This window comes from Lampetra fluviatilis, chromosome 44 (assembly GCF_964198595.1).
Source record: "Lampetra fluviatilis chromosome 44, kcLamFluv1.1, whole genome shotgun sequence".
In the NCBI taxonomy this organism is placed as follows: Eukaryota; Metazoa; Chordata; class Hyperoartia; order Petromyzontiformes; family Petromyzontidae; genus Lampetra; species Lampetra fluviatilis.
In genome coordinates, this window is record NC_136318.1 from 6155929 (window position 1) to 6170274 (window position 14346).

Here is a 14346-nt window from a genome sequence, read left to right on the forward strand (position 1 = left end):
TGCGTTTATTTACGTGAATTCATGCGTATCACGTACACACGATTGGGCCGTGTCTTTACGTGTCCATGTACGTGTATGTGTGTTAGGTCACTAAATCAACACCGTTTATGAATCCGAGATAATATCAGCAAGGTCAATGATGTGTATGTACTTGTTTCACTATTGAAGTAGTATCGTCATCATTCGCGGTAGTATTACTGACGTTGCATAGGCAAAGCTCTTTCTATCGAACGGTGTCTAAACGTGGGGTGCGGTGTGCGATAATAAAACAATCGGCAGCTATTAAAAAAAAACTTTTTTTTAAAATTCTGCCACGAGTGTGTAATCGTATCTACGCGTGGCGGCGGTGGTTGTGGTGGTGGTGGAGCTGCACGGGTTGGATGGCTGAATTATCCGTGCGTGAAGTGACCGCTGACGAATTTTATAATGGCCAGCGTGGTGCTGATCAAGCAGATTGTTAGGTGGACTTTCAGACACCCGCACACACACGCCCTAATTAACAATCTGGCTTAAGATAAATGGATTCGAAATGCATTAGAGTGGATTAGAAATGAGAGTTCCCCAAATCGGCCTAATGTGTGCAGGAGTAGTTTATTGCGCGGGGAGCGGTTGTTGCGATGGTTTTTTTTACGTGATAAGCCTTTCTAATTGGCTGTGTCGGGTGGTGGCGGGCTTTCACGACACATTTATATTTACGCGATCAAACCGAAAAAAAATGCCTCTTATGGACAAATTTCAATTTTCGAAGCCTCTCATCGTGACCAGCAAATCTCGAATATTGGCATCGAGCTACCGGACATATCGCTGCAAACGTGCGCACGAATGTAATTGAACATCGCCAATTGTGTCTCGACTGCAGATTGCTGCCGATAGGCGACAACACGTTCGTCAAGAGCACTGTTTGGCCTTTAAAATGTTGAGGCGACGTTTCGGGCAATGACCCTTATATATAGCATATGCATGACGAATAATGTATATATGTTTTAAAATACGTTTAACTATTTGTTCGCACTCACTGACGCAAAGTCAGGGTTTCTCATTTTGACCATTAAAGTTATGGTAATTGTTTTTTTTACCCTTTTATCTGGCAACAAAACTGACACCTTTTTTTACAAGGAGTCATGTTTGCATTGACCACAATACCTGCGGTCGGAATGCAAACAAATAACATTACTCTGATAATGTATGCACTGTCCTAAAAATTGATTGGTCCACACCCGAGACAGCTTTCCTTAGAGCCTAGTCTCACATGGTGTTGGACCAGATGATGCCAAAAGGCGCACAACTCAAAGACAATGCACCATCAGAGTATGAGAGCTCGGGGTAAGCATTTACACCATTGGAACCTCATTTGCCAGTAGCAAAATATGATCATTGTTTTTTTACCCTTTTATCTGGCAACAAAACTGACACCTTTTTACAAGGTGTTATAAAAGGGTAAAAAAACCAATTATCATATTTTGCTACTGGCAAAGGAGGTTCCAATGGCATTAAAGTTATGTCAATTAAAAAAAACTTTCTCTAACTCGATACTCAACATCACGTGCGGTAAGTGTTGCGTCGTGTGAATATGCATCGTCACATCAATTCAGCTACACCCCGACGCTCTCCGATGACCGTGAACCTTCAGGCAAAAGTCTCGTAATCGAATTTTGTCATTTACAACTCCCAGCAAGAATGCCGCAATGCTTAAGAGACTTAACACTCAGCCGAACAGAACGAGGATGAACGTCCTGAGGGATTCATACTCTTAGTTCTTTCGGTAAAGTCACCAAGTAGGTAAAAAATGAAATTAAAATTAATAAAAATAAAACAATAAAAAAAATCACGACGTTTCAGAGGCAACACAAGTCTCCGTCATCAGATGGGACCGTCACAGCCAGATTTGCTGCATCATGGCTGTGACGGTCCCACCTGATGACGGAGACTTGTGTTGCCTCCGAAACGTCGTGATTTTTTTTATTTTTTATTGTTTTATTTTTATTAATTTTAATTTCATTTTTTACCTACGTGACTTTACCGAAAGAACTAAGAGTATGAATCCTTGCAGTCACGAAAGCTTCAAATCTAGTCCTGAGAGATGATAATCTCAGTCCCGAAGATCCAAGATGAGTGACAAGGTAGAGCCCGTTTGTGGACATGTGGCGTCTCTCACTTTCAGACGCGCTTCTGCGGCCGTCTGGAACGCTCTTCTTTTCGAAATTAAGAAGCCACTGGAGCGTTGCACTTTAAAGTGATCCAAGTTGAACATTAATTTATTTAGAACTGCGTTTTTGTGTTTCGTTTGTTGTTCCCTTCACCGCACCTCCGATAAACGCGCGGTTGGCTACGTACGGTGCGAAAGAAGTCCACCATACGTACATACAACTTGTAACATAGTCGCAAACAGTATTCTCTCGAGGAACCGGCTATGCATCAACATCACGCGTTTAGAGCAATTGGCTGCTATACATTTTCACGTAAGCAACTTCGTTGGACAATAATTTCTGGATTAAAAATGCATCTCTTTATAACTATCTTTTGTGTTTAGTTTGTTGTCAAACTAAAACAATCTAAACACATTAAATTTTGATTCAAAGCTTTCGTGACTGCAGGGATTCATATTTTTGGTTCTTTCGGTAAAGTCACGTAGAAGGGAAATAATATAATAATAAAAACATTTTTATTGTCTTCTATTTTTATTATTTCCCTTCTACGTGACTTTACCGAAAGAACCAAGAATCTCAACACATTCGTAAATAATACTGCGACCTTTAAAGGAAAATATGGAAAAGGCAACGTTTTGAACAATGTCCCCTATTCATAGCCCATATTTGTTTTTGGGAAGGATGCCACCAACTTAGAATTCCTGGCTTCCTTTAGCAAAATGGCGACTGAATTACGTAGGCCGCCTTGTTGGTCAGGTAAGCAAAACTTTTGTATTTGTGCTTTATTGGTCAGGTAAAAACGAAACGTAATTTTTTATTTTTCCCTAAGCGTGACGCATTCATAAGGCGACACAAAATGTGTACAGTAGTTGACATTAAATACTGTACTGTACATATATTGGACTTTTAACCCTTGGTAAGATGACTGCCTATTAACCCTAGTACTACGGCCGCTTTTTACCCTTGGTAAGATGGCCACATTTTTTAAACCTTGGTAAGATGGCCACCTTTTAACTCTTGGTAAGATGGCCGCATTTATAAACCCTTGGTAAGATGGCGGCATTTTAACCCTTTGTAAGATGGCGGCCTTTTTAAACCATTGGTAAGATGACATTTTTACATTTGTAATCCCTTGGTAATATAGCCGCCTTTTAAACCCTTGGTAAGATAGCCGCATTTTTAAACCCTTGGTAAGTGCGTGGTATTATATACAGTATATATTATATCTTTATCTTTGTGTAGTGAGTCCAACTGAGTCGCAGATGTTACGTAACTTTAACACAACATCACACAATCTACACTCGTGTCTCGAATGCCCATCTAATCACGCTACGGCAGAACTAGACACGGTTCGCTATCCCGGCCCGGACCACGCGCTGGGTCCCAGACCGCGTGACTAGAAGCCTCTTCTCCCCGACACACCAGCACACAAAGAACCCCGAGCTCCTCACGGCCCCCGTTATATCCCCCTGGACTGTGGCTGGCTCCGCCCTTCACCCTGCCCACCTTCCAGATCTCTCGAGCTTTTTCTCAAAGGCTCCTGAGAGCTCTTTTAGACCACGTGACCGCCCAGCGGCCCCCGTCCACCGGTGGCCCCCCTCCAATATCATCCGGTCACGTGTCAGCAGGTCAACCAGCGTATCATGCCCCAACGTAACCCTGGCTGGCTGACGCCCCCTCACCGGGAGCCCACACCACACACTGCTCGCGGTGCCTCCGCGCTGACCAGCGCTCATCCAAGCCCCGCTAGGGCTGGTACTACGCCCCGTAAGCGGGCTATACATGATTTCAGCACATTATCTGCCGTGGCTTCATAAGCCCGGCACCACACAGTGACCATCACAGTCACTACATTTGTATAGCCTTGCAAAAGCTTTAGCAATTGGGGTGAAGGTCTGACATTAAGTTGGCTGTTTTAGCCTTCATTCTTGTCTCACATCCACCATAGTGGCTCACGGGGGCTTCCAGTTGTGCAAAGGGCCCAGTGAATATGAAACGTTTGGTCAACGTTGGTCCGGCGGTTTCAGCCAAATGCCAACATTGGTCAAAAGTTGTAATGTTCAGTGGCAGCAAGTGGTGGGGGGGGGGGGGGGTAGGTAACCCCCACCACCTCAAACTTAATAAACAAAGGCCCACAGGAGGATAGTCCAATATCTACTGGAGGTTACGAGGGGACGGTGAACGTGACGTCCCCTGGCCAAATCTCTTTTGGTGCAGCCAGAGGATTGACCTCATCCCATGGGGGATTCATATTCTTTGGTTCTTTTGGTAAAGTCACATAGATAGAAAAAAAAAACACTAATGTAGACTATAGCCTGGTTCTTAACCTCGGTGAGCATACTGGCAGTCTATAATGTAGACTGTAGTCTGTTTTTGAACCTGAGTGAGCGTACTGGCAGTCTATAATGTAGACTGTAGTCTGTTTTTTTAACCTGAGTGAGCGTACTGGCAGTCTATAATGTAGACTGTAGTCTGTTTTTTTAACCTGAGTGAGCGTACTGGCAGTCTATAATGTAGACTGTAGTCTGTTTTTGAACCTGAGTGAGCGTACTGGCAGTCTATAATGTAGACTTATTATTTGTTCTTTCAGTAATAAAAATTAACAACAACAAAAACCCCACGACGTTTTGATCACAACACAAGCGGTCGTCATCAGGAAAAAGGGGGTTAGCCTCTAAAGGCAAACTGTTTATAAAGGTTTAGAGAGGGGCGTAGCCCAAGTGTGTCAGCAGCATGGGCGGGGTAGGTAATGTTAATGTCAGTAGAAAACAAGCAACTACACCAATCAAAGGGCCGCCAGGCAATCATTGCACCTCACTCCACACACCCACACTGCTGATGGTGGAGGTTGACAAGAAAACACAAATCAAGTCATGACCCAAAGTGGTTGATGACATCTTTCCAATGATTGCTGAGTTCATAACCATCCTCTCGGTTGAAATTTTGTCTGTATATATGGATGACTTCATGAACGAATCTTTGTTGATAGCCAGAAGGCTTGCAAAGTACCATCATCTTAGAGAATATCAATTTTGTGTGAGCCAGCCGCATTAAAATAATGATCAGCCAAGGCAGAAGTATTGGTCCTACCATGTTTCAAATCTGCCTTGTGCTCACGAACACGGTCCGAGACATGTCATTGAGTTTCCCCAATGTAACTGCTGCCGCAGATACAGCTTAGTTTGTAGACGCCAGGATATTGCATGTCAGGAATCTTGTCCTTCGCAGATGGGATCAGATCACGAATTTTATGTACTGTGTTAAATCGGACCTAGATCTTGTGCTTGTTCATGATTTTGGAAATATTTTGGTTATCCCTGCTATGTATGGCAAGGTGATGGTTTTGATTGGATCCTCAGATGGCTCCTTCCTCACGGTTGGGATGATGGCTTTGCGGATTGTGTAGTCAGAATATCCATTCACCTTGAGAGCTCGGTGTACGTGTTTGAGTTCACTGGTTAGGTGTTCATGGTCGGAGTTACATTGATCTCTATGGTGTAGCGTTTTGATGAGGGAATTATTCTGGGATGGATGGTGGTGGGAATCAGGTTTTAGGTAGGCGTCAGTATGGGTTACTTCCCTGTTGACAGAATGGCTCATTGAGCCATCTGGTCTCTTTTTGATTAGGACACCCAAGAAAGGTAGCATGCCATCTTTTTTTACTTCTATGGTGAATTTGATGGCTGGGTGTATGGAATTGATGTGGTTGAGCAATTGGTTCAGATCTGGTCGGCCATGTGGCCAGATGACAAACGTGTCATTCACGTACCTGTTCCACAAGGACGGGCGTAGAGTGGATGCCTGGACGGCGCCCGTCTCAAATTTTCCCATGGGTGATCCTTCAGAAACAATCTGTGCGTTGTACGGACGTTGAAATTATTTCGCACCACACGTAGCCAACCGTGCTCGTCGGAGGTGTGGGGGAAGGACAGCAAACTAAACACAACAACAAGCAGTTCTAAAGACGTTAGTTTTCAATCTTGACTTGAAAGTGCGTAGCCCCAGTTGGCTTCCTAATATCGGAAGGAAGAGCGTTCCAGACGGCCGCAGAAGCGCAATCTGAAAGAGCGCGATACGGTGACCACCGTCTTTGTTAGATGGTTAGCCAAAGATCCGCTGCTTCGAGGATGACCGGAGTTCGCGTGATGGTTTATGCTCCTTTACGAGATCAGCGAGGTATCGTGGTTATTTTTTGGCAATCATCTAGCGTACAATGAGTGCGACCTTATCATGTATTCGTTCGGGTTACCGGAAGCCAATGCAACTCGGTGAGCACCGGACGGACGTGGTTCAGATCTTGCAGTACCCATCACGACACGTGCCAAAGCATTGTGTACACGCTGTAGCTTTGCTCATGCTTTTGCCAAACGTCCTGTCGATGACTGAGCCAAAAGCCGCCGCTGCGAGGGTGATGGGAGTTTGCGTGATGATTTATGCTCTTTGACGAAATCAGCTCAGGGCGGCCACGTGGAATGTCTGAACGCTTGTTGGCAAGGAGAAACTGCCATTCACCTATTGGGAGCTGGATCGTAAGGGACCCAACCACCTGGATGTCTGTGGAACGGTGGCAAAAATGTTAACTACCTCGCCAGATGCACAGGAGGTCGTGGGTTCGATCTCGACCCTGACGCCTGTTGTATATTTGGAGTTTGCATGTTCTTTTCGCTCTCTCTCCCCGTGGTCACATGGTTTTGTTTTTTTATAATCACGCGTTTAGAGTATTTGGCTGCTATATATGTCCACGTGATACGCTACTTCGTTGGGCCATAATTTATAGATTGAACATTCATTTCTTTACAACTGCTTTTTGTGTTTAGTTTGTTGTCCTTCCCCCGCACCTCTGATTAGCGTGGTTGGCAACGTACGGTATGAAAAAAGTTCAACATACATTTGTGGCCAGGTCGCTTCTGAAAAAGAGCTAAAGAGCTCAGTGGGCCTTACCTGGTAAAATACAAAAAAAGTAGTTTATACTGTAGTTTAGTGTTTAATAGGTATTGGCTAAAGTGGCATCTCGGGATCAGGTCATATTAGTGTTAACTTAACACATCGTTTTTCCACACCCAATATTACCGTGATTCACAGTTATTTTTTTAAATGAGGCCACGTAATTAACTGGCCAGATGTGTGTCGTCAAGACCCTCCACCGCCCTAACTAAAATCGTCACACGTGTGACCAAATTTAGCAATATTTTTTTCTGTATGTACGGCCAACTTGTATCCGTTTTTTTACGCGATTACTAGCAATCGCACTACTACATATCTTTTAGCAACCTTGGTGCGAAGTAATACACATTGCAGTGTGCAATTGCGTTGGTAAGAAGTCACATGGGAAGGTTCATTTTGATTGGACTGCAGTCGAATAACGTTTAAGCCAGTGGTTTTTAAACCTTTACCAGCATAAGTACCCGGCGTTGCCCGGGTGAAAAATATATTTCTTAATAACCTTACATATATACACAGATGGGCTGCTACCCCTGCCCCCCCCCCCCCAGCCACGATCTCCTGGGCCGCTGTGCAGTAATATGTACGGCCTATAGTGTGGTGGGGTGTCGAGGCCTAGTACCGTGCAGAGCCTCCGGCCTCGCCTAAATTGCCCACCCGGCTGAGGCTGGGTACAGGGGCCGTTACCCCCCCCCCCCGCGCTACAATAATACTGTCCAATCGCTATAATTTTATTATCTACCGACCCTATAATAGTAATTGCACACATTGTGGTGGGGGGGGAGTGAAGAGGACGTGAAACTTTGATGAATTTACCTCAGAGTCGCGTGTTAATGCGTGCGCATATTTTTAACGGGAATTAAAAATGGCGTCCACCCCGCAGCGAATGCGTCGCTACCCGTTGCCAGGGGCAACCGCCGTCCAATGAAACTGCGTATGGTCCGGCGACACACAGACAAACAGACACACACACAGACAGACAGACACACACACAGACAGACAGACGGACAGACAGACAGATTTGCGATTTTATATATATAGATAGCAGCATTGCACATCCTTTGGTTTTTGAATCGTAAAAAAATGTATGTTAATAAATACAGAGGTTTGATGAAACAAAGTAAGTTGTAATTACGTGCCCGTGTTTTAATTTGTTTCGATGATTTACCTTCGAAAAAAATCTGGTCATGCCCCGCACCCCCTAAAGGGCATCTCGCACCCCAGGTAAAGAAGCACTGGTTTAGGCAACACACTCCTACTCGGAAGCACGTGAAAGTACAAAAACCCAAGACGATTAAACCTGTGCAGTACAATTTCAAAGGCCGTGGGAAACTTGATTTTTTTTTCGATATCGTGAATAGTTAACATCGTACCGAACCACCAAAAATGATATCGCAGCGACCGCAATAGACGACAAGTGTGGGTTTGCAATGTGACCCAGTAGACAGGTGTGGGTTTGCAATATGACCCAGTAGACAAGTGTGGGTTGCAATGTGACCCAATGGACAGGTGTGGGTTTGCAATGTGATCCAATAGACAGGTGTGGGTTTGCAATGTAATCCAATGAACAGGTGTGGGTTTGCAATGTGATCCAATGGACAGGTGTGGGTTTGCAATGTGATCCAATAGACAGGTGTGGGTTGTAATGTGACCCAGTAGACGATAGGGGTAGGTTTCAATGTGACCCAATGAACAGGTGTAGGTTTGCAATGTGATCCAATGAACAGGTGTGGGTTTGCAATGTGATCCAATAGACAGGCGTGGGTTTGCAATGTGATCCAATGGACAGGTGTGGGTTTGCAATGTGATCCAATGAACAGGTGTGGGTTTGCAATGTGATCCAATGAACAGGTGTGGGTTGCAATGTGACCCAATGGACAGGTGTGGGTTTGCAATGTGATCCAATGGACAGATGTGGGTTGCAATGTGATCCAATGGACAGGTGTGGGTTTGCAATGTGATCCAATAGACAGGTGTGGGTTTGCAATGTGATCCAATGGACAGGTGTGGGTTTGCAAAGTGATCCAATGAACAGGTGTGGGTTTGCAATGTGATCCAATAGACAGGTGTGGGTTTGCAATGTGATCCAATGAACAGGTGTGGGTTTGCAATGTGATCCAATGAACAGGTGTGGGTTTGCAATGTGATCCAATGGACAGGTGTGGGTTTGCAATGTGACCCAATAGACAGGTGTGGGTTGCAATGTGATCCAATGGACAGGTGTGGGTTTGCAATGTGATCCAATGGACAGGTGTGGGTTTGCAATGTGATCCAATGGACAGGTGTGGGTTTGCAATATGATCCAATGGACAGGTGTGGGTTTGCAATGCGATCCAATGAACAGGTGTGGGTTTGCAATGTGATCCAATGGACAGGTGTGGGTTGCAATGCGATCCAATGAACAGGTGTGGGTTGCAATGTGATCCAATGGACAGGTGTGGGTTTGCAATGTGATCCAATGCACAGGTGTGGGTTTGCAATGTGATCCAATGGACAGGTGTGGGTTTGCAATGTGATCCAATGGACAGGTGTGGGTTTGCAATGTGATCCAATGGACAGGTGTGGGTTTGCAATGCGATCCAATGAACAGGTGTGGGTTTGCAATGTGATCCAATGGACAGGTGTGGGTTGCAATGCGATCCAATGAACAGGTGTGGGTTGCAATGTGATCCAATGGACAGGTGTGGGTTTGCAATGTGATCCAATGGACAGGTGTGGGCTGCAATGTGATCCAATGAACAGGTGTGGGTTTGCAATGTGACCCAATAGACGATAGCTGTGGGTTTGCAATGTAACCCAATGAACAGGTGTGGGTTTGCAATGTGATCCAATGAACAGGTGTGGGTTGCAATGTGACCCAATGGACAGGTGTGGGTTTGCAATGTGATCCAATGGACAGGTGTGGGTTGCAATGTGACCCAATGAACAGGTGTGGGTTTGCAATGTGATCCAATGGACAGGTGTGGGTTTGCAATGTGATCCAATGCACAGGTGTGGGTTTGCAATGTGATCCAATCGACAGGTGTGGGTTGCAGTGTGACCCAATAGCCAGATGTGGGTTGCAATGTGACCCCGATGCTACTTGTGGAGTAATGCGGCACTAAGAGCCTCAGCGGATTAGCGCTAGATTCCCTCTCACACCTGCGAGTCGCTAATCCTGATCCTGCCCGGTCCACACTTTCCTACACCTGTCAAGGGCACGGCCACAGTCGCATCTTGTCTGTAGAGCTGTCGATAACCAGCGGCGGCTGCCTCTGCGTCTATTTCTTTGCCTAGCCATCTGTCTAGATCAGGGGTCGACAACCAAGCGAACAAGAAGTCTTGACACTTTTTTCGAATTCGTAAAAAAAAACAACTCTATTTCACTGAGCTGCAATGCAATGTGAATACGAGACGTGGTCCTTAAAATAGATATCGTCACAAAGCAGTCCTTAAAGAGCCGCATGCGGCTCCGGAGACACAGATTGCCGACCCCTGGCCTAGATGACATCTCGATGGATATTGTCTGTATGCAAATCCTTGTCTCGCTTCGTGCCTCTATCTGCCCACCGACATGTGTATATGCATCTCCAATTGCGGCGACGGCTAACATTAGTGGCAAGTTACATCTCAATCAGTCCTGGGTACCGTGTAAACTAACCAGCACTGACCAGCATGGTGAAGTATGGTCAAAAAGCTCCCCTATGAACGACACATGGAGAGGCCTTGATCCAGCAGTGGATTGAGAAAGACCGGTAAAATGACTATTTGTATAAATTGACACACAATTGTTTTTTTTTTTTTTACAAATCATAAGCACTTTATTATAAACATATCTGCGTTCATGGCTTAAATACAATTGTATGAAACATCCCAAAAGCGGCGAATTTGAAGGAATGTGTGTGTTTAATTATCTCCTCTGCTCTAAGCCAGAAACACAGTGATCACGTTGTCCTTTTAAAAAATCGCATCCAACCTTTCAGCAATTGTCCCTCAAAGTGCATGGCATAGGCACAACCTCTGTATGAACCGAAGTGTTCTTGTGGGTTTGCTCTACTCAGCCAATGGCCGATGCTCGTCCGTTGGGGGCCATAACCATACGTTTTTTGGGGCTGGGAGGTGGACCACCACCTTTCGATTTTAACACGTTGTCCTGCGGAGGGAGCTGGTAGGAACGTTGGGTTGCTTGGTTAATGGCCAGGGTCAACGGCGGCGTGGTGTATTCCGCAAATATGCCCGATTGTGAGGGCGGGCATAAGCCGGCGTGAGTAGGTTAAACGTTGAGTTTTATAAGGGCACCACGGGGTGACCAGCCCCTCCCCACCCAGCCCCACCCCTCCCACTCCCCACCCAGCCCCTCCCCACCCAGCCCCTCCCCACCCTCCCAGCCCCACCCTCCCCACCCCCTCCCTCACCACCCAGCCCCTCCCTGCACGACAGACACAATAATCCCCTGTGGGCTGGTGTAACCAGGAGGTTCCTACCAGTAGAAACTCAGTGAGACGACAGAAGAGGCTTAGGTGAGAGATAGAGATGCAGTGAGGTGAGAAAAAATGTGCACAAGAGAGATGTGGTACGATGATAGAGATGAGACACATGTAGTGAAATGAGAGCGATATTGACAAGAGTGAGAGATGTCGTGTGATGAGAGAAATGCGGACAAAATATAAGTGCCGTGCTCTGGCACGAACCATTGAGCCCCTTAAGAGAGACGCACTCAGACCCTGGGATGCTGGCTCAGCATTGAGATGACAACGGCTTGGGGAGGGGCCTTCCTCACGCGGTGGATTGACCATAGCTTATGATGACAAGAGGCAGAGAGAGACTTGGTAGGCGTGTAATGTTTGTCACAATTTATGTTCATGATTCGATTCAAGTGTCAATGTTGTTTCCGGTTTGCGTTTGTTGTCTCTGTAAATCCACTGGCTACATCAACGCATGCCTCAGCTGCTTCTGTCCCTCCAAGAGCCCCCTGTAGTGATGCAAGTGGCTGAGCACTATAAAATGACAGTGTCGTCGCCAGGTCAAAAATATTCCCTTTTATTACTCACTTCGTGCGGCTAGATAATATCGGCCGTGGGCCGTACCTAAGCGGTAGGCCTCATGCGGCCACCACGGGCCGATTGATTCGCCACTTCTGCACAATTTGCATATCATTTGCATTGCATGACAAGTAAATCTCACAAGCTCGATTTGATACGCTCGTGACCGCATGTCAAAATCAATTGTCAAAAACGAGCAATTGAATCGCCACGTGCCTAAACACCGCACATTGAGAGATTGAGCACCGGCTCGCTTGCTCGGACACGGCCACAATACGCCCCCTGAGTCTCAGCGGAGCGGCGCCAGCAGCAGCAGCTACAGCAGCTGCAGCTGCTACAGCAGCAGCAGCTGCAGCAGCAGCTACAGCAGCAGCAGCTACAGCAGCAGCTACAGCAGCAGCAGCTGCAGCAGCAGTATCTGCAGCAGCAGCAGCTGCAGCAGCAGCTGCAGCAGCAGCTACAGCAGCTACAGCAGCTACAGCTACAGCAGCAGCAGCAGCTGCAGCAGCAGCAGTATCTGCAGCAGCAGCTGCAGCAGCTACAGCAGCAGCAACAGGAGCAGCAGCAGGAGCTACAGCAGCAGCAGGAGCAGCAGCTACAGCAGCAGCAGCAGCTACAGCAGCAGCAGCTACAGCAGCAGCAGCACCAGCAGCAGCACCAGCAGCTACAGCAGCAGCAGCTACAGCAGCAGCAGCTACAGCAGCTACAGCAGCAGCAGCAGAAGCTGCAGCTGCAGCAGCCCGTTCACTGCGCCATCTCCTCGATGGGGCGCCGGCAGTAGGGGCAGCGGTTGTGCTGCAGCACGAGCAGCTCGTAGTCCTCGCTGTGGAACATCTGCGGGGCGAGAAGGGGGGGCGAAACATCCTCGCCGTCGTCACCATCGTCGTCATTATCGTTGTCGTCACGTCGTTTCCAGCATCATTGCCAGCATGATTATATTCAACTTCGGCATTGCCAGGATAGTTATCCTCATCATCGTCATCATTGCCAAGATGATTATATTCCACTTCGGCATTGCCAGGGTAGTTACCCTCATCATCGTCATCATTGCCAGGATGATTATATTCCACTTCGGCATTGCCAGGGTAGTTATCCTCATCATCGTCATCATTGCCAGGATGATTATATTCAACTTCGGCATTGCCAGGGTAGTTATCCTCATCATCGTCATCATTGCCAGCATGATTATATTCAACTTCGGCATTGCCAGGGTAGTTACCCTCATCATCGTCATCATTGCCAGGATGATTATATTCAACTTCGGCATTGCCAGGGTAGTTACCCTCATCATCGTCATCATTGCCAGGATGATTATATTCCACTTCGGCATTGCCAGGGTAGTTAACCTCATCATCGTCATCATTGCCAGGATGATTATATTCAACTTCGGCATTGCCAGGGTAGTTACCCTCATCATCGTCATCATTGCCAGCATAACCGTCGTCGGACGTTTAAAGTAGACACACCATGCTTATCAACTCAAGGTTTGCTGTTTTGCATAAAATAGACATTTTATAAACATGTTATGCAGACGTATCGCATGGTAATCAGTGTTGGGCCTTTTAATAATGGAAATGTAGATTGTTCCTGATACTGGCAAAAAAGGTCCCATAGATATAACTGCTCAACCTGAGCTATAAATGTTCTGATACATGCATTGTCGTTGTACTGTTCGCATTTTGGCATTCCCTGGTCTGACACTGGTGAAACAAAGCCATAAAGAAAGCTGTGTCTGGTATAGGCCAATCAGTTGCAAATACAATGCAAATATTATTATCAGAGCATGTTTTAGCAGAAGTACATGTGGTTAATGCAGACTTGATGCCTTGCAAAAAAAATATTTCCGTGGGGTTTGAACATCTCAACACCTATACTCTTTGGTTCTTTTGGTAAAGTCACGTAATTAATTTTTTTATTTTATTTTTTTATTTAATATAATTTATTTTATACCTACGTGACTTTACTGAAAGAACCAAAGAGTATGGATCATTGCAGTCACGAAAACTTCAGATCTAGATCTCAACACCTGTTTTATTGCCAGAAAGGGTAAAAACCTAATTCTTATTCTTCATACTTTTGTAATGAGCGACTTCCGCGACAAGTCGTGTAGAGGGTACTTCTTCTTATTTACTCACACTGGGCATAACTCTAGGTATTAACACCTCTACTGGCTACACACACAGCCGATCACTCGGCGTGGTCCCATCGCCCCCACTCGGCTACGCCGCTGGCTGGCG

General features: G+C 46.1%; 1 protein-coding gene across 1 annotated transcript in view; it reads right to left on the minus strand.

Annotated features, from left to right (window-relative positions):
- Positions 1-12622: 12622 nt before the first annotated feature.
- Positions 12623-14346, minus strand: part of IFT122 (intraflagellar transport 122) — a 31836-nt gene continuing 30112 nt past the window's right edge. The window contains exon 29 of the mRNA XM_078876617.1: positions 12623-12943. Within this exon, the coding sequence (XP_078732743.1) occupies positions 12854-12943 (90 nt within the window). The 3' untranslated portion in view covers positions 12623-12853. The remainder of the gene's footprint in view (positions 12944-14346) is intronic.